The following is a 21848-nucleotide window of genomic DNA, read 5'->3' on the forward strand; positions in this document are numbered from 1 at the left end:
AGCCCTCTCTAGGGTCCCTGTTCGGGCGCCATTTGTCGCGACGGAGGGAAGACGCAGTCACTCAATATGAGTGATCAGCAGACTTCGTTTATTGTCCCTTACAGTCACCTTTTATGCCTTCTTATAATTAGCTCATACATATTACAAAAGTTAAGCTCTGCAGGAGCGGTCTGCAAACTGGGACCATGCGCGGCAATCAGTTAGCTGAGGGGAATTTGCTCGAGCTTGTCTAGACAACAATTAACATGATGAGGCATGTTTGCAGAGCACAGGGGGGTGGGAGACGGCTGGCGCCAAGGAAAGGTAACACCTTGCTGTTAATTGATGGCAGCTAACCACCAATCGGGGATTGCCTAGTATGCAAGGCTTAGCTTCAAGAACCAATCTGTTTAAAACGCGCAGCTTCTGAAAGTGTATATAAACTGGTGCTTCTGTACAATAAATTGACATTTGCTTGCATCAAGCTGCGTCCCGTCTCTTCATTCGCCGCAAATTGGTGACCCCGACGTGATGCGTTTAAGGATCTAACGTGAAGGGTTCTCGAATCGCCTATCTGAGCGACATGCAGCGAATCCCACAGAACTTTGAATGATCTGCTGAAAGGAAGCAGGAGCCGGCAGAAATCCCTCCGGAGTTGAGAGGTGAGCTGTGGGAAATCCGTAATGGGGAATCAGGCTTCGTCCCCAGAAAGAGACGTATATGGACTCATGAAGGGTCTTCTAGTCAGATCAGGGAGTCCGTGCCTCAGTTTCCTCAAATGGTGACCCCTATGGTGGTGTCCCGAAGCCTTGGAAAAATAAGGACGGAAAAAAGACAGCTCGTGGAAGAGGGCTGCGTTCCGGAGGAGACGGCTTGGCTGAACTTGCTGTCTGGACCAGGCGGACAACCTAAACCCCGAGGATAACACCTGTATTCATCGAGACAGGTGAGCAGCCAAGAAACTTTAGAGACTTTGAAAGAATGAAAGTGTGTACATACAGCAGCCAATTGTATGATGCTGCCGCGGAGGGGAGCTCCGTGTCGGGAATGCATTTAGCATCTTGGTGGCAAATTCTGACTACTCTTTGCCAAGTGTGGACTAATTCTACTAACGGTGCTAAACCAGGGGAAGCTGTAAATTCCACCGACAGCACGACTCTTCTCAAGACACCGTCAGTGATGGCGATTCTGTCCACACCTCCTCTGCCCCCAAAGCTTCTGTCACTGATTGCAGCGACCCTCACAACACAGGACCAAGCACGGGAACAGGACAACTCGGACAATGATTTTATTGACACTGATAAACCTTTTGATCCAGGTCCTATAGATCTGGAAAAGGAGCTAGACCTTTCCCCCACCCCCTTGTCTCTCCTGATGCATTGATTGTATTTTTGGGGAGGGTGAAAGGGAGTCTGAGGGATTGGTGGCAGGAATGCAAGTGGGAAACACTTAAGTGATGGGATTTGGGAGTCGCTATGGCATGTTCAGTATTTTGTCAGACAAATCAACCTGCAGAGTGGCAGCCTGTGCAATACGAGGCTGTTAAAGGGTTAAGCAAAGCAGTGCGGGAAGGGAGGATTCATAATATATTTGCTGTGTCCCTTCTTAAAGTAATTGCAGAGCCTATACACTCACACTGCATGATTGGAAGTCATTGCTTTGTATGGTACTAACTGATACAGTATATGATGTGGTTATTTGATTTTTGTGAGCTATGTGTAGTGGCCTTGATTGAAAACCTTAATCGGGGAATTGCTGTTAACTATGAGCAGTTGGCTGGAGAAAATTAATTGTGCCGATTCTGTGACTCAGGCAAGGTATCCCAGGGACAACTGTTTGCAAATGAATGAGATGGCTATTAAGGCAGTCGGGATGCGGGAGTCTTGCCACAGTCTTGCAGGGTCCTAGAGAGTCGCTAACTTTAATACTAACTTGATTGATTGGCTTCAGAATATTTTGCAACAAGTCGAACATCAGGAAGCTCAAGGGATGCTTTTAAAACAACTAGCTGTGATAATGCCAATGAAAATTGTAAATGGGCAGCTTTCACAATCGCAACCCCAACATGTGTCAAATGATTGTAACGCAGAACTCACAGCAGACTGTAATTCTCAGGCTGAGTTCTGGAATGCAGCATAACAGATTTTTGCTTCTCTAATCTCTTCTGTAAGAACAGTACACGCTTTTAACTTGCTTAGTAAATTAGGCTGCTGGCTTGCTAAACAAAGTAATACTACAAATAATATTTTTTTTTTCTGGCTTATTAACAGATGTTGATTCTGCCCATCATATGTTGCTACAGAACCGAGTTGCTATTGATTTTTATTATTAGCACAGGGACACAAGTGTGAAGACTTTGATAGGATGTGTTACAGTGAATCTGAGTGACCACTGCGAGTTAATTTACAAAAGTATACAAAACTCAAAAGCCTTAAAACAAAGATGTGCAACAGAGCCAGGGGCGGGATGCCTTTGGTCTCTTCTCACGGCTGGGAAACTTTGGGCCATGACTCGAAAGTATTACAGGATTTATTATAATTACCTTTAACCACCTTATTGATGTTTGCCTTATGTCTCCCATGCTTTTTTTTCTGTATTCAGTGTTTAGTTGATTGTAACATAAATCAGGTCATGGTCACCCAGCTACATACACCCTTTGCCTCCTTGCAACTAACAAGCAAAAAAGGGGAGGATAGAGAATGTCTGAGGAGATATACAGGAGAGGAAAATGGGGAATGGCTGACCTAACAAGAGATGAGAGAACAGCTAGGTATTGTGAAGGAGAATAGGAAAGATAAACATGGTTATCTAGTGTTTAATAGGTGTCTGCATGCTTGTAGAGATATATAGCTATGTAACTGCATGAATGATTCCTGCCCTGAGCCTGGTGGAGCATACAGCTTCGGTTTGCGTCCTGGCTCAGAGATGTAAATAGGGGCTTCTTTGTTATGGTAAAAGTCTTTCTCTTTGCATAAAGAAGAGAGGGAATGAAGGGAATGACCCCAGAGGTATGTTCAGAGAAGGCATGCTATGTTTCGAACTTTTTGACTGAACCAGTTCTTGTTTGGTGTGCCCTTCCACCTATGTATAATGTTAATCCAAAAGAAGATGATATTGTTTACACTTTGAATGTCGATCATTGTCTTTCTGTAGATGTTAATGTAGTGGGAGGCTGTGATGGGAACGTGTCGCAGCCGTTCTTCTCTTATCCGGAGTAACAGCAGGGAAAGCATTAGAGTTAAATCACTTTGTTTGGTAGGCAATTAAGAATGCAAGTCAAAATTGCCACTGCTTTTTGTTGTTGGTTCAAGGACATGGCTGTGAGGATTTGGATGGTATGTGCTGCGTGGATTTTAGGCGCCCCATTGCAGCAACATGTTATCAAAATCTGAGAAAATTTCAGCCTTTTTGGCATTCATTCAATCAATTGGCAGTATTGTTTGTTTGCTATTACCTTGGTTGCTGTCATGTTTGCAAGGGCCCTGCAGAACATGGCAAACCTGGCACTAGCTGTTCAAAAACAAAAAGGGGAAATTGTAAAATTGTATGGAATAGAGACAGTGGGTTATTTTGACATTGATAATACGTCTTAGTTGGTTTTTTATTTGTTCTATTACTTATACCTTGTTTTTACTTGTTCGGTTCCAAAGGTTCTTTTTGTGCAACAGGAAGGGGGAGATGCAGGAGCGGTCTGCAAACTGGGACCATGCGCGGCAATCAGTTAGCTGAGGGGAATTTGCTCGAGCTTGTCTAGACAACAATTAACATGATGAGGCATGTTTGCAGAGCACAGGGGGGGTGGGAGACGGCTGGCGCCAAGGAAAGGTAACACCTTGCTGTTAATTGATGGCAGCTAACCACCAATCGGGGATTGCCTAGTATGCAAGGCTTAGCTTCAAGAACCAATCTGTTTAAAACGCGCAGCTTCTGAAAGTGTATATAAACTGGTGCTTCTGTACAATAAATTGACATTTGCTTGCATCAAGCTGCGTCCCGTCTCTTCATTCGCCGCAAAGCTCATTATTGGTTAGTTGCCTAAATACCAAGCCCGCCCCTAGTTTCTCTTCTGTAGTTTTCTGTTCCCACCTGCAACATTCTTTTCCCACCGAAATCTTCCTGTTATTGTGTAACAAGAACAGCCAAAGACAGTGTATTTTTGCTTTACTTCAGATAAGCTGAGAGCAATGTGCATTTTTGTCCAGCCAGCTGGACTATGTCCATGTGACCCTTTTCAGCTAGCCAGTTATCCACACTTGTGTATCGAGTCTATATAAGAAGTGTTAGAAGCTAATAAAGATGAGGAAGATGCATAACTCATTGAGTAATTTCTTGACTCCGTCGGACCCCTCTCCCAACATAATGTTTATACTAAATCAAGGACTTTTCAATTTCTCAGGCCCTGCCATCCAGAGGGCTGGAGTGGCACAGGAAATTGGGAGGGGACACAGCCAGGACAGCTGACCCAAACTAGCCAAAGTGGTATTCTATACCATAGGATGTCATGCTTGATATATAAACTGGGGGGGTGGGAGCGGGTGGTTCGCTAGGGCCTGCTGATCGCTGTTGCTTAGGACTGGCTGGGCATCAGTGGTGAGCAGCTGTATTGTGCATCACTTGTTTTCTTTCCTCCTTTCTTTTTGGATTTCATTCCTCCCCCAGCCACCTTTTCATTATATCTGCTACTGTTGTTGTTATTATTATTGTTCTTTCATTTTTAGTTTATTTCCTTTATTAAATTGTTCTTATCTCAGTCCTTGAGTTTTATATCCATTTCCGATTCTCCTCCCCATCCCTCTGGATGAGGAGCAAGTGAGCGAGCAGCTGCATAGTACTTAATTACTGGCTGGGGTTAAACCCCAAAACTCCTATAATTACTTTTGAAGACTGCTCTCCACCCTTGAATAGAACATGCATGTTTCCATCCCTTTGTTTTCATGAAGCACTTCTCTCAACCCCTTGCTCTTCATCACATTGTTTAACTTGGTTATTGATTTATTAGAGAGAGACTAACAGGTCAAAAAGAAAGTTCCTTTGTCAGTTGTCATGATTTAACCCCAGCTGGCAACTGAGCACCACACAAGCACTCACTCACACTCCCCGCATCGAGATGGGGGAGAGGAACGGAAGAGTAAAAATGAGAAAACTCGAGGGTTGAGATAAAGGTAGTTCAATAGGTAAAGCAAAAGCCGCACACGCAAGCAAAGCAAGGAATTTGTTCACCACTTCCCATGGGCAGGCAGGTGTTCAGCCATCCCCAGGAAAGCAGGGCTCCATCACGCGTAATGGTTCCTTGGGAAGACAAATGCCATAATGACAGATGTTCCCCCCCTTCCTTCTTCCTCCTCCATGCTGAGCATGGCATCATATGGTATGGAATATCCCTTTGGTCAGTCAGGGTCAGCTGTCCTGTCTGTGTCCCCTCCCAACTTCTTGTGCACCCCAGGATGACTCACTGGTGGGACAGTGTGAGGAGCAGAAAAGGCCTTGATGCCATGTAAGCACTGCTCAGCAATGACTAAAATGTCCCTGTGTTACAGATTTGCTAATAAGTTAAGATTGATTGACTTTATTTGATTGATTATTTGATTTTATAAAATCATTTTATAGAATAGAAATATAGAAGGATAAGAAATATATTTTAATGAAACTTATAGTTGCACAGTAAAAGCTGCTATGAGATCCTCTGTATAGTCCCGTACCAAGGCCAGAAAAATGGGCTAGAATCATTGTTAAAACTTAGGAAATAAATTTAGGGTTTGAAAGGTTTTTTTGTAGCTAACTAGTCTTCCGTATGTAGAAAGTGTATTGAAATGTCAGAATATAGGATTAATGGAAACTGGGGAGAGTCGACTGGAACAGCTTGTAGTTACCTGCCAAGAAACCGTGAACTTTAGTAAAAGGTAATTCCGGCAGGGGGAGATCGCGACCACCGACTCATATACCACCTACCCAAATCGTACCCCAGACCCATTTCTAGACTTTTCTAAGCCCTACTGCGCAGAATCGGATATGGGAGGAGAATATGTTAATGATTTACGGAAAATATTATGGTTATGCATGAATACTCAATGAATATGTATGAATACATTCTATATATGGTGTCTGATTTTGAGACTTGGTGTGCGTTGATCGTGAGAGGACTCACTCACGCACCCGGCCGTCAATAAAGAAGTGTCTGCTTATCTACATCACATTGGTGTCGATAAGTTCTTCATTCTGAGATTTCGGTAACAGTTTTTGGCGACCCAGATGGGACCTCGCTGAAGGAGACGGAAGGAGTCGGGGACCCGATCAGTTCCAGCCGGCACCGAGGATTTCTCGGGGATACCCATCAATCCCCGATCCGTAAAGCTCTTCGCGACGTTCCCTGGATTTTGGTAAGACACTTCTTTTTCTAATTGTAGTAAGTGGGTTAGAGTCCCACTATAAGAAGTGTATTGTAAGGAGTGGGTTAGAGTCCCACCAGTGGGTTTGAGTCCCACTGAGTAAGTTAAGGAGTGGGTTAGAGTCCCACCAGTGGGTTCGAGTCCCACTGAGTAAGTCTGCCTGTCAGACGTGGTGAAAGCTGCGCAGGGTTAGACTAAAAGGATCCTTGTGGAAATGGAAGCCTAGGCGTCTGCCTGTAAGACCTAAGCAAAAGCTATTGCAGGGTTGGACAAAAGTGGAAACAAGAGAACCTATATGCTATAGTGTTCTCTAAGGTAGTGCCTCTAACAAGAAGTTAGAAGGGGTTTTTTTTTGATACGGAATTGTTTATTGTGTCTGTGTATTGAGAAGAAAATTAAGAACTGTATAATATTGTGTTTTATATCTTTGTTTTAAAGTAATTGTGGAAAAGTGTGAGTGTGGCTGTAAGGGTGAGACGTGCAATTGAGCACGAAAGCGAGTGTGGAGTGTGGATCCGTGGATCAGAGTGACAGAGTTGAATAATTGTGTAATATATTGTGAGTGATTACACTATGGCATCTAAGTTAACTCGGTTGTTTAAAAGTAAAAGCATGGGTAATCTTATGGTAAATGACAAAATCCCGAAAAATTCTCCATTGGGATGTTTGTTGGCACATTGGGGAGATTTATATGAGGATTTGCCAAAGAGCCAGATGATTGAGTATTGTAATAATTGGTGGCCTCTGTATAGATTTGAAAATCAGGAAAAGTGGCCCATGAATGGGACACTGAATTATAACACTTTTCTGCAGTTAATGTTGTACTGTAAAAGGGAAGGAAAATGGAGTGAAATGCCATATGTGGATCTGTTCTTTTACTTGAGACAGAGAAAAGACTGGCAGGATGAATGCAAGTTAACTGTTGGAAGTAATTTCGTAATGGCTATAACTGCTGATAATAAGAAAGTGAAAAAGTGTTGTTTAACTTGTGAGATCGGGAAAGGTTGTTTAAAGAAAAGGATTGTTACTGAGAGTGATGACGGACCAGAGTTAGATATATCCCCTCCTAGGAGAGAAAGGAACCAGGGTCGAGAATCTAGGGCACAAGAACAGGCGATTGAACCGGATAGCAGTGGAACAGGAGATGTGGAAGAGAGATTATCGGAGATTGTAATTCATACTCCTGTTTCACGGAGAACTCGGCAACAGACACAGACAATAGCTCCCCTCCGACAGGGAGTTGGTAGTGATGGACCGGTATATGTGAAAGTACCTTTTACAGCTACAGATTTGATGACTTGGAAACAGGTAGCAGGAGATTATAGAGAAGATCCTGAAAAAGTGGGCAGGGTGGTAGATACTATAATCAGAACGCAGAATCCAGATTGGAGTGATTTACAAGTTATTCTGGATAATTTGTTAGATGAAACAGAGAAGCAAATGGTATTAAAAGCTGGTAAAGCACAGGCAGAGTTGGATGTGATGAGTGGAATAACAGGTGGAACAATAGAACAGAATTTTCCATCTGGGGATCCGCAGTGGGATCCAAATAATGTGACACATAGAGAAAGACTGAGATGGTATCAAAAATGGGGTTTATATGGGATTAGACACGCTATGCCCAAATCTTTGAATTGGTCTAAGCTATATGAAGTAAAACAAGATAAAAATGAATCTCCCTCAGCATTTTTGGAAAGATTAAAGGAAGCCGCCAGGAAGTATACTGCTTTGAGAGTGGAAACAGAGGCAGCACAGATACAACTGGCTTTGATTTTTATGGGACAAACGGCACCAGATATAAGGAAAAAACTCCAGAAACTGGAGGGAGAGAATTCAAGGAGTTTGAACACAATGCTGGAGGTGGCATGGAGGGTATATAACAACAGAGAAAGAGAAGAAAGAAAATCAAGGAGAAAAGATTTATTGGCAGTAATGACAGGGACGACAAATAGAGGAAGGGGCAGAGGAAGAGGATGAGGATTTAATGGAAGGGGAGGTGGTTGTATAAACTGTGGCAATCAGAAATTTAATACCCCCTTAGGAGTAAATCAATGTGCCTTGTGTAGGGAGGAAGGACATTGGAGAAGGGACTGTCCTAGAAATAGGAATGCTCATCAAGAGCTTGCCAAGGTAATGGTTTTAGATGATTGAAGGGGACCGGAGGGGAACCCAGCTGAGCCTCTGGTTATAATTAAGCTGGGAGAAAAAGAAGTTAAATTTTTAGTGGATACAGGAGCGATTTCGGTAACACCTGCATTATCAGTGCTGTTTTCAGCACAAATCCAAAACATATCCCCATACTAGCTAATATGAATAAAACTAACTCTGCCACAGCCAAACCCAGCACAACAATGAAAATCACTTCCTCCCAGAACAGATCTGTGTGATTGGGATCAATAATGTCTATACCTGCATAGTAAACACAACCTGTGAATGAACCAGCCATTAGCCCAGTTTTTGTGACAATATCTGGAGAATGTGGTCCATACTTGGGAAAATACAATATTCCTTTGTCCTGGTTTCAGCTGGGACAGAGTTAATTTTCTTCTTAGTAGCTTGTGCAGTGCTGTGTTTTGGATTTGGTGTGAGAACAGTGTTGAGAGCACACTGATGTTTTTGGTTGTTGCTGGGTAATGTTTATACTAAATCAAGGACTTTTCAGTTTCTCAGGCCCTGCCAGCCAGAGGGCTGGGAGGGCACAGGAAATTGGGAGGGGACACGGCCAGGAAAGGTGACCCAAACTAGCCAAAGAGGTATTCCATACCATATGATGTCATGCTGAGTATATAAACTGGGGGAAGAAGAAGGAAGGTGGGGGACTTCTGGCATTATGGCATTTGTTTTCCCGAGTAACCGTTATGCGTGATGGAGCCGGCTTTCCTGGGGATGGCCGAACACCTGCCTGCCCATGGGAAGTGGTGAATGAATTCCTTGCTTTGCTTTGCTTGCATGCGCGCCTTTTGCTTTACCTATTAAATTGTTCTTATCTCAACCCAGGAGTTTTACATTCCTTTCCAATTCTTCTCCCCCGTCCCTCTGTGTGAGGGGGAGTGAGAAAGCAGCTACATGCTGCTTGGTTGCTGGCTGGGGTTAAACCATGACAGTCCTTTTTGGCACCCAGTGTGGTGCATGAAGGGTTCGAGATAACAGATTTGATTGGAATGTGCTAGTTTGAATTTATAGCTGTTATTGCTGTTTAACTGTTAAGGGGCAGGTTTCTGTGCTTACCATGGGGCTTGCTTGCCTTAATGTATATTAGAGTCTAGTGCTTGTTAGTGGCTGCTTCTTACTTTCACTGCTTGCTGTATTGCTTATCATCTCACTGTGCTGGGCCCGGGAACATTTTGATAACAGCAATGGTGATGCGCCGGGGCTGGGAGACGGCCAGGGCATCATTGCTTCTGTTTCTGTGCTGCTGTACTGGACAGGCTGGAACTCCAGTGTGAACTCGAGTCAAAGGGACTGTGACCTGTGGACGAGTCCATGTGGGAGCAGGACACCCCAAAGCCCCTGCAGCCGTGACTAAGTCCATGCCTGAGCAGGTATATCTCGGAGTGTCTGTGGCCATGGTTATGTCTGTGCTGCAGCAGGTATGCCTCTGAAGGAATTGTGGCCCAAGGACAAGTCCATGTTGGAGAAGGTACACCTCGAAGCATCTGTGGCTGTGGATAAGTCTGTGCTGCAGTAGGTACAGCTTGAAGCATCAGTGGCTGTGCGTGAGGACATGCTGAAGCACCTCAAAGTGTGTGGCCATGGATAAGCCCACGACAGAGCAGGTACAGCCCTGGAGGCAGCCAGGGATAAGGCCATGCTGGAGTTGATTTACTTCTGAAGGGACTGTGGCTGTGGGTAAGGCCACGCTGGAGCAGGTCTATGGTGATGGCCCATGGAGAAGGCCATGTTGGAACAGGTGCACCTCAAAGTGACTGTGGTTGTGGATGAGTCTATGCCACAGCAGGGATACCCCTGGAGAGACTGTGGCTCATAACTGAGGCTCCACCTGGAGCAGGTTGCAGTCTGCAGATAAGTTCAAGCCGGAGCAGGGGCAAGGGGAGGAGTTCATTGCAATGTTAAACCCTACGGGGTGGTCTGAAGGGACCAAGGGTCGAGACTGTAATGGATTTTAAATTGTTGTAACCCATGATTTGAATTTCACGTTGTAGGAATGACTATAGCAGTAACCACCTGAACCATTGGAGGACAAACCTTACAAGAAGCAGTGCAAATGCAGCAGTGACCTGACCTGAGCTGATTTTCGATGCCCGATATCCCACACAACACATAACTTCTCTTCTCCTGAGTGACCACCATAAGAGATCATGTTCATGGACTAAATGAACTCAATGGACATTTTGTGGACATTTTATAGACATTTTTACAGGGGTGGTGCATAGACTAGGGGAATGATGTCTGTGTATTATATCAAAGGAAGGGAAGAGTGATGGTGGTTAATGAGGTTGCATTGGAAATTGTGGCATGATGTAAATTGTATGGAATAAGGGGTGGATACTGTCTTGGTTTCAGCTGGGATAGAGTTAATTTTCTTCTTAGTAGTTAGTACAGTGCTGTGTTTTGGATTTGGTGTGAGAACAATGCTGATAGCACATTGATGTTTAGTTGTTGCTGGGTGATATTTATACTAAATCAAGGACTTTTCAGTTCCTTGGGCCCTACCAGCCAGAGGGCTGGAGGGGCATGGGGAATTGGGAGGGGACACAGCCAGGACAGGTGACCCACAATGACCAAAGGGGTATTCCATACCATATGACGTCATGCTGAGTATATAAACTGGGGGAAGAAGAAGGAAGTGGGGGACTTCTGGCATTATGGCATTTGTCTTCCCGAGTAACCGTTACATGTGATGGAGCCCTGCTTTCCTGGGGATGGCCGAACACCTGCCTGCCCATGGGAAGTGGTGAATGAATTCCTTGCTTTGCTTTGCTTTGCTTTGCTTTGCTTTGCTTTGCTTTGCTTTGCTTTGCTTTGCTTGGGTGCGCAGCTTTTGCTTTACCTATTAAATTGTTCTTATCTCAACCCTTGAGTTTTACATTCCTTTCTGATTCTTCACCCTGTACTTCACCCCCCGGTGGGGGGGAGTGAGCAAGCGGCTGTGTGGTGCTGGGTTGCTGGCTGGGGTTAAACCATGAGAAAAGAAATAAAAGTAAATATGTATTATGAAAAACAAGGAAGAATTTGAAAACCAGAGGATATTAGTTAAACCTTGTAAATAGCTAACGAGACATGTCCTTGGGAGAAGGAATAGACATCATAAATATGTCTAACTAAGAAGTAACAAGATAAGCTGAAGGAGAACCACATGGTTAATAAGACCAAAGAGAAAATTACTTGTACTATATGTGAACTGTCCTAATTATCATACTAAAAGATCCACCCTTGAGCAAATAAAAGCTTCCTACTAACAAAGCCCCTTCTCCACAGAAAGTGTGGTGAAAAAAAAGAATGTTGTACCTTTAAATGGAGATGAGTCTAGTAAGAACCAATGCGTATATGTGTGACTAAATGTAATTGCTAACATTTGTTCAAAGTGTATAAAATTTTTTACTCTGTGTTAAGAGGGGTGCTAGCTTTGTGGATTTACCGCCTAGTGCCCATCTCTGTACAGACATGCAATAAACAAATATCTCAGATCTGTGTGTGGATCAGCTGTTGCACACTGGGTGAAGAACCCAGTTTTGGAGTAACATAGCTACGCTCCTCATGTCAGAGTCATTAGCAATATCTCTAAAGTTCCTTTCAGTCATGTTTTATGGTGCTTTTTTAGTGCATTTAGGTACCTTTTATGGTTGACATGAAACTTGCATTATAAGCTGCTGTTTTCAGTTCTTTATAACTTTCCCCAAAATTTCATTTGAGGTTTGAAATTTTCTCATGGTTTCTTATTCACAGGATAGCAGTGAATTTATTTAGAAAGTTGAAAGATAGTCTCCACACCTATTTTGGAGTTATCAGAACTTAGGAGAAAAAAACAAAGAAAAATTATAAAAAATCCTATCGTTAATCATTAAAAGAAAAAGTAAGTATGCATTTTCAGCTTCCTGTAACAGAAAAAACCTACAGTTAATGCAGGCTCCATGAGATACCTGTTTATTGTGATTAGATTTGGGCAAAGAAAAAAAATAAACACAATGAGAAATTGCAAACTACTCAGATACAGCACAATCCTAATAGTAAGTGATGGAAAATGTACTTATGGTTGTTGAAGGACCTTTTCTGCTGGCTTCAGCATTTTGTTTCCCGAGCTTTGTGCAGTGGGTCCTTACTACAGCATCAATAAATGCCTTTTGAATTCATAAGCCAAACAGTAATAGCCACTCAATAAATATATAGGCAAATACAGCTAAGATATTTATCCAGTATTCTGAAGGTATTCACTCACTTTTTTGGTATGTGTGGTCCATCTGGTTCTTTATAATACTTGTTGATGCCAATTATTTTCAGACTTTATTTTGGCTGAAGAATAGTAGTCACAATCTGGTCAGATGCTGCTTCCGATTGTGCCTACTTTTCAGGAAAAGAAAATGCATACTGTCTTTTTTCCTTCTCAGTGCTCATACCTGTTCTTTGGATATGTTTGCTTGTTTGTGTGATAGAACTGTTCATCTGAAGACTTAAACACTATCACAGTGTGGCTGCTGGGCAAGGTGCACACCTGCCTTCATGTAAAGTGAAATAATCTTCACAACAAATGGGTAGATATTATTGCTGCTGCAAATCTACCTGGGCTACTTTTAGATATATATCAAGAGGAAAATATGTATGGGGACAGATTCAGTTTAGATTATTCTCCATGGATCTTCTCCTATGTTGGCTTTAGCCAGTGGGTCCCTTTTCGTTGGCTTTAATGGCTTTCCAATCAGTCTCTAGGATCTGATTTTATGTTCAGTTACCCAGTTGTTCATGATGAAGTTTCAGCAATTTCAAAGTAACTGGAGTTACCAAAGAATTTTTAGATATAAATGATTTAGTTCCCTCATAAAATTTACAAAAGCAGCTTCACGGACAGGATCCACAAAATTAGTGGGAGTTAAGCAACACCTGCAAAAGGGGCTATGAAGGTTTGCTTGAGCTTTTAAAATTTGTGTTAGCCTTCCTCTGTGCATTTCAACTTGTGCAGGATTGTCTTAAACAACATTTCCTCCAGACTTGCAATAGTATCTAATACGACTAAAATCAGAAATCACCACTTTGAGTCTAATATTTTAATTTGGGGACCTCTTAACTATACCCCTTTGGTACTTAAATATTAAGTAGAGCTGAATGGTCTCAGCAGCCTGATCAAAATTGAATGAATCAAAAATCCCCACTCACCCACCCACCCACCCATCAGAGGTCACGAATAAGATGCCAGTTTCTCTTCATCCTGCACTATGATATACTGTATTTAATGCTTCTTTATAAGCTGCTTTGAGCTCAAATTAATATAAAAATCCAATGGTCATTCTCTTTATTAAACTGGAGCTAAGCAAAAGACTAATCTGGTTGTCTTGTTCAGTCTAATTATAGTAGGGAGTGTGAGGAATGCCATGTGCCTCCTAATTTAGGATGAAAACAATTAATGTGTGGGTTTTCTTTTTTGGCTTTATTATCATTATTGTAATTAATAAACTTAATCTTCTACTGCTACAATCTACTGAAGAGCACACTGCAAAACCAGGAGAGAAAACAAAAATAAGGTATTCTGTTTTTTTCATGTGATTATTGTCTTACTTTTTGGATAATATTTCTTTTGTATAACAGCACAGTGAGCTCAAAGGCTGGATCCTGGAGAAGGATATTAGAACAAAATGCTCAAAAATATTTTTGGTAATGGAGGTTTCTGTCAACGTTTCTCAAGAACAGACCAAGTGCAAAACTTGAAGAGGTGACTTAGGGAGTGATTTATGGTACAGACCGATACAGTAAATGCCATTTGTTTTAATTAAGGTGATGGCTTATTGCATAATTCACATTGCACTGCCTCAGGGGTCCTCAAACTACGGCCCGGGGGCTGGATACGGCCCCCCAGGGTCCTCAATCCGGCCCCCAGTATTTACAGAGCCCCCCCACTGGGGGTTGGGGGGGGAAACCAAGCAGCCGCAGATGACTGCCTGCCACTTCATTCGCGCGCCCACCCCCTGGTTAAAAAGTTTGGGGACCCCTGCACTGCCTGAAATGACTGCACCAGGCACTTTTGGAGAATTACAAGCCATTTTCATAAATTCTATTAAATGTGATGCAGCAAATGTTACAGGAAACAGTTTCATCAAGAAACATAAATGCAGCATTCCTAATTCTCACAAGTTTACACCAAAACTAATTGTGCAGTATGTCTTCACCTTTTAGTTCCTATATATTATGAAGTATAGTTTTTCACTCTCTTTCCCTGATACATTTATCAAACATGCAAATATGATCAGCATTCAGAGCACCCAACCAAATCCTGAAATAGCAAGCAACAGCCTGGTGCAAAGGAGGCAAACTTATCCCCAAGCCCATCCAGCTGATGATGGTCCCTAGACCTGCAGAGGTTGTTACTCTGATGTACTGAAGCCTACAAGGCAAAAATAATACAGTAATTTTGAAAAGTCATTGCTGTTTTTATTGGGGACAGGGTGTCCAGCACAACCTGAGACGCCTGGACTATTCAGAATGAGCACACCAAGTTGATTCACACTAGCTTTGGCTTTTGTACTCTCAAGTTTAGTAGGCCTCAAAAAAACCCTGTGCAATTATGTAATTAAAAAATGACTCATAATCATGAAAAAAAAATGCAATTGAGCAGAATTAAATTTGGCTGGGTCAGCCTAATATTGGCATTGTCAAACCTCTTCAGAGGCAATTTTGTAATATTTACCTTCTTTTAATGTCACTTTGTACTTCTAAGACAAATATAGATATACTGTCCAGCATAAATATGGTATAGCATATACATAGAGAGAGTATAGTATTATATATAGTATGAATAGAGCTAGAAAGAACATGGGGATCTGGGAAAAAAGGGTGTCATTTAGTTGTTAAATATTTAGTATTTGAAACTAATCACTCATTGCACTTCAGTTATTTGAGTCCCAGAAAATTGCAAAAAACATATACTTGAAAGAAAACAACAAATGTCTTACCAAGTTAGTGAGGTAATTAAAGAGAGAAGGAAAGGAAGGAAGGAAAGAAGAAAGATCTCAGATCAGCACTGGAATTCATGATTAGACATAACCATTGTATATATTTCCTCAGTGAAACAATGATAAGCCAAATAGATGTGAGACTGATTCCTAATACCCCTGTCATGGATTCAGCTCACCTAACACCAGCTACCTAAAACTTATATGTTTATTCTCTCTATAGGCTGTGTATATATGTATATATATAGCTGTAGGTTTGCAGAATTCTACTTACAATCTGAGGGTAGGGTTTTAAAACAGGGTGAGCCACCAATGCTAGCCAACAGAGAAGTGAATTTAGATGTGACCTTTATGTGCAAAGATACAAAGCATAGCTAATGTAGGAAAGCTGCTTTTCTAAGGTAGGTAGCTGTGGCAACCTGCTCTGAACATTTTAAAAAGTGACAGCCCTGAGTGCATGGCTGCTCATGTCAACAGAAAAGGATTCAAATTCTCCAGTGAACTTGGGTGATCCCTAGACCACGGTCACCAACAGTGATGAACTACAGAGAGTTGGCAGAGCTCCTGCTCCTGGTCTACTGCATGGAGTTTGTGCAGAAAAAAGCAGTGGGGTGCATATTGAACCATCTGAATTGCTTTTTGTGAAACAAACCAACAGAACTTGCTGAAGCTGAAATTTCCACCTTGTCCAGACATCCATTGGCATTGCCAGCCCAGCACCATCTGGCAGTGGTGCTCTACGGGCACACTCAGCAATTGCCTTGTGCCAGGGTTAACTGGGTCACCCCAGAGCCAGGCAGGACTCTCCAGCAGACCAACAGCATTGACAGAGAGCTTGACTTCAGCACACCTTTGAGTCTACCTCTGCGTAAACAAAAATGTTTCAAACAAAAGTGATAGTATTTGTAATGCTCATGTTCAGCTTCAGTTTCCCTTTCCAACTGGCTAATGAAACAACCCTACCTGTTGTGCTGTTTCTTCCTTTGATGCTTGCCTCATCTATTTATTTTGTTCTTGGCTGGACAACACGAACTTCACCTGTATATGGGCAATGCTGTGATCTCAATTTGAAGAGGGAGAAGACAGATTTAGGTGCCGTCTGACTACAAAAGAATGAAGGCTTATAATTTTTTGCTGAGCTATTTCCTTCCCCTCCCAATCTGCTGCCTGTGATGTGGTATTATCAATTTGCCTCCTGTTCTTTCTTTTGCACATCATAAATATAAGAGCATGCCAGAGCTCCATATGATCAAAGTTCCTCACTGCATTATACATGACTTGGAAACAAGAGGAGTTTGTTCTGAATCCCACTTAGCCTCGTGAAATTTCACAGGTGAATTTCAGGCCTATTTGGCTGGCCAAAGCAGAAGTTTCAATTATTGAAACTGATATGGAAAAATAGTGTGAAATGGGCACAATGGACATTGATTGTGATTGTATATGTCTGCCCAGGAATGTGGGTATGGTGACTGGTCATGGGTGCGATGTCTGGTCACATAGGCACACAGCTTTGAGGAGACACCTACATTTTTGAGGAGAGGCCTGCCCTTCTTCCTCTAACAAAGGGGCTATTTAAAAAAGAATGAGAAAAGGATGACAGATATTCCAAAGCTATCTAGAGGGAGGGAGTGCTAAGTCTCCTTGTTGGAGAAGACCGCTCCTTGCTGGAGACCCAAGGAGACGATCGGATGGTCACAAGGACATGAATCACCTACAAACCTGCAAGACCACCACATTCCAGGCAAAGGACTGATAAGCTAATTAACATACGAAGCGGTTTAGGTAACGAATATGTATAGGCGTTAATTGAATATTCATTTGTTTTATTGTATAAATGTGAGATGGTTCTCTCACTTCGGGTATGCACGCTTGTGGAGGAGCGATCCCCCATGCATCTGCGCGCAATAAACATACCTACTTTATAACTTTCGAGTTATAGAGTCTAATTCCGCATGTCAGTTTGGCGAGCCAGCCAGGAGGATTTCTGCCCAGATGAGGGACCAGCTGTGGAGCGGACGCTCCTAGGCGCGCCCCGGGAGATTTCCTCGGAGGAGCCTCCTCTTCTCAGCTGTTCACCCGGGAGCAGAAGAGAAACCCCTGGATCCACAGATAAATTGGTATGTTTAGTAACGGGGCGGCTGGTAAGATGCACAGAGACGTCCGGCACGCAGCGTAGTCCCCAGGAGGAAAGGTACCTTGGGAGGGGGCTTGCTGACCAAGGGGTGGCCGCTAGCGATCTTGAGGGCAGATCGAGCAAACCCGAGGTTACTGCCAGATCCTAAAAGCCCAGAGGCCTCGTGACGGAAAGCGGGGGGCGGGACGGAATAAGGCGGAATCTCACAGTAACAAGAGGGACCTCATAGCAAAAGGGAAACTTTTGCGTAGGAAAAAAAAAGAAAAAAAAAAAAGAAGAAAAGGAAAAAAAAAGTGAGAATCTAAAAACTTCCTTTAGGTTGTCTTAAGAATTGGGGAATTCCTGGAATGTAACAACTGAAATAGCGCTCTGTGTCTTGTTTGTTCTATGTGTTGTCTTGTTACATGTTCAAAACTTGCAGTTATGAAATGTATGTTGAAAAATAATAATATTCTGGTAATTCGTGGCAAATACCGGAAAACTTAACACTCTGCTTAAGACCAGGAAAAATTAGAATCTGTTGTTTGTTTTTCTGGCAATTGTTCATTGAAATGCATACTTTGTGAACTGTCAGTGTTCCTAAAAGTTGTACATAAGTTCACGGTACCGTATAACATACTGCTTGTGTGACTGAGGGCTGCCCGGAGAGTGTGAATGGTGTGATTGAGATGCGCATTTTGATTTTCCGTGTATAGCTTAATTATTTTGACTGAGTGTGAGTGCAAGAGTGCTTGAGACGCGCGTTTGAGTGCAAAACGAGTAAGGAGCTCTATCTGCGTTTCCGACCTTGGGTGGCTAAGGCGGCCGGAGAAAAACAAAGTAATTAAAATTGCAAAATGGGAAATGGAAGGAGTAAGCCCTGTGAAAAATCGCCCTTGGGTTGTATATTAAAACATTGGAGGGATATCGTAGGACATGGTGGTACCAAAAATAGAAGGAAATTGATTAAATATTGTAATCAGTGGTGGACTTTGTATAAATTGGAGAGTGATGCGAAATGGCCTCAGGAGGGAGGAACGTTAGATTACAACACTCTCCTGCAATTAATGTTGTTTCTGAGAAGAGAGGGAAAATGGGACGAAGTATCGTATGCAGACATGTTCTTCATCCTCCGGGACAAACCTGAGTGGCAAAAGGACTGTGGCTTAGTACCCCCTTGGGATCCTATGGTACTAGCACTAGAAAGAGAGGATAGGAGGGAGCGTAAAGGAAAGTTGAAAAGATGTTGCTCAGCATGTAGTATTGGACAAAGGTGTATCAAATTAAACGGAGAACAAGACCCCGAATTAAATGATTTATTTAATCCACCTTATAGAGTGGAGAGACAAGGTTCGGTTGGGGCTCCCAGTCCACCCCCAGGCGAACAAGAGGAAGAAATTCCACAAGTTATTTATAAAGAAAGCCAAACACTCGCTCCCACACAAGGAAACACAAAACCCGCCATTACGGCTCCAAATAGTCCGGTGTCTTCACGCACCAGACAGAAGTCTTATCTTACAGGCACCCCTCCGAGAAGCCGTAAATCTGGACGGAGGAACAATGAAAATAAAAGTTCCGTTCACGGGCGCTGATCTGAGAGAATGGAAAGTGGCTGACTGAGATTACTGTAATGATCCGATAAATACGGCACAGAATTTTAAATTTCTAATAGAACAGCACAATCCTGACTGGAGTGATATACAATTATTATTAGATTGTTTGACTGAAACTGAAAAACAATTAGTCATAAAAACAGCGGGGGATCTCGCAAAGGAACACTATAATATAAAGGGAGATAATTATAGAGAATGGTTTCCTTTGTAGGACCCGGAATGGGACCCAAACCGCGCCGCTGAAATGGGAAGATTACAGGCATACCAGGAATGGATATTCAGAGGAATGGAGAAAGCAATTCCTAGAACAATAAATTGGGCAGCGTTATATAAGGTTAGACAGGGTCCCTCTGAAACACCTTCAGAATTTTTAGACAGAATAAGAGATGCAATGCGCCGGCACACGTCTCTGGACCCAAATTCAGAGGTAGGCGCACAGCAACTAATATCCCTCTTTTTAGGACAACCACAGGGGGATATTAGGCGCAAGTTGCAAAAATAGAGACTTGGAAAAATTAGTAGAGGAAGCATGGAGAATATTTAGTAATGGAGAAGAAGGTTACAAGCAGGACCAAAAGTAAATATTAGCAGTCGTAAGAGAGAATGAGAATCAAAAATCTAAAGTTAAATCAAGGCGTGGGCTGACACCCCTGGGTAGGAATCAGTGTGCAATATGCAAAAGGACAGGACACTGGAAAAAAGAATGCCCTGAACGCCGACATCAAGAAAACACTAAATGGCGCAATAATCAAGGGAAAACAATAGCTCACATGGAAGAAGAAAATTGACTAGCCGATCCATTAGTAAAAATAAAATTAGGAGAAGAACAGGAGGAGGTGGAATTTTTAATAGACACGGGAGGTACCTATTCGGTTTTGAACCAAGCTTTAATGCCTTTGGGAAATGATTATGTTTCAGTAAAAGGTGCAACTGGCCAAACTGAAAAGGCTTATTTTTGTAAACCTTTAAAATATAAGTTGGGAAAACAGATGGGGATCCATAAATTCCTATTTATGCCAAATTCCCCAAAGGCCCTTCTTGGTAGGGACTTATTAGAACAATTAGAGGCAACAATCAAATTTAAAAAAGGGGAAGTTACTCTGGAGGTAAATGATCACCAATACATACAGGTTATGAGCCTATCTTTGGCCAGTACTCCTATAAAAAGGGAAATTGATACCAGAATTACTGATCAGGTATATCCCGGAGTATGGGCAATTGACATACCGGGACGTGCCAAGAATACATCACCTGTAATAGTAAAATTGAAGGAAGGACAGAGTGCGGTAAGAATTAAACAATACTCACTGAAAAGGGAAGATAGGGAAGGAATTCGTCCAAACATATAGCGATTCATAGAACTGAAACTACTAAAAGAATGTGAGTCAGAATTTAACACACCTATCCTCCCAGTTAAAAAACCTGATGGGTCTTATAGGATAGTTCAAGATCTAAGGGCCATTAACAAAATAACAGAGGATCTGTATCCTGTAGTAGCTAACCCCTATACCTTACTAACCACCCTGACACCTGACCTAGCTTGGTTCACAGTTTTAGACTTAAAAGATGCCTTCTTTTGCCTCCCTCTCCATGAAGCCAGCCAAAGAATTTTTGCTTTTGAATGGGAAAATCCCAGAAGCGGTCAAAAGACCCAGCTCACATGGACGGTGCTGCCGCAGGGGTTTAAAAATAGCCCCACAATTCTTGGAAACCAATTAGCAAAGGATTTGGAGTTATGGGAACCACCGTCAGGAGAAGGGAAAGTGTTACAATATGTAGATGATCTTCTTATTGCAACCAGAACCGAAGAATCTTGTATTATTTGGACTGTGAGTCTGCTGAACTTTCTGGGACTACAAGGATATCGGGTTTCTAAGAAGAAGGCACAGGTGGTGTTACAACAGGTCACATACCTAGGGTACGAGATCAGTGCCGGACAACGGGTCCTAGGGAAGGCCCAAAAAGAAGCCATATGCCAAGCCCCCCAACCACGAACTGTAAAGGAACTGCAGACATTTCTGGGAATGACAGGATGGTGCCGGCTTTGGATATGTAATTATGGCTTGCTTGTTAAACCATTATATTCCCTGATAGCAGCTAATCAGAAGGATCTTCAGTGGGATGCTGAATCAGACAGAGCTTTCCATGAACTGAAGAAAGCCTTGATGTCGGCACCAGCACTAGGACTTCCTGATGTGAGTAAGCCATTTTTCCTATTTTCCCATGAGAAACAGGGAATGGCATTAGGAATACTGGCACAAGATTTGAGGCCATACAGACGGGCAGTGGCATACTTCTCTAAACAGCTGGATGCCACTGCAAAAGGGTGGCCTGGTTGCCTGAGAGCAGTAGCAGCTGTCATCCTAAACATCCAGGAGGCCCAGAAGTTTACCCTGGGCCAGAAAATGACTGTCTTAGTATCCCACACAGTGTCTGCAGTCCTTGAAACAAAAGGGGGGCGTTGGCTCTCCCCACAGAGATTCCTAAAATACCAGGCCATAATGGTGGAACAAGATGATGTTGAGATCGTGACTACAGACATCGTCAATCCGGCCTCATTTCTTAATGGGAATGTTGGAGAATCAATCGATCATGACTGTCTAGAAACAATCGAAGCCACTTATTCTAGTCGGACAGA

At 42.7% G+C, this 21848-nt stretch overlaps 1 protein-coding gene across 11 annotated transcripts in view; it reads right to left on the reverse strand.

Annotated features, from left to right (window-relative positions):
• The window catches only part of LOC121080478 (CUGBP Elav-like family member 4), an 817088-nt gene that overhangs the window by 271575 nt on the left and 523665 nt on the right, over positions 1-21848 (reverse strand). For 5 of the 11 annotated variants that reach the window (XM_040578512.1, XM_040578507.1, XM_040578503.1 and 2 more), the window contains exon 5: positions 271-287. The exons of the other annotated variants lie outside the window; for them this stretch is intronic. In XM_040578512.1, the coding sequence (XP_040434446.1) occupies positions 271-287 (17 nt within the window). The remainder of the gene's footprint in view (positions 1-270; positions 288-21848) is intronic. 11 annotated transcript variants of the gene reach the window in all.

Source organism: Falco naumanni, chromosome W (genome assembly GCF_017639655.2).
Source record: "Falco naumanni isolate bFalNau1 chromosome W, bFalNau1.pat, whole genome shotgun sequence".
In the NCBI taxonomy this organism is placed as follows: Eukaryota; Metazoa; Chordata; class Aves; order Falconiformes; family Falconidae; genus Falco; species Falco naumanni.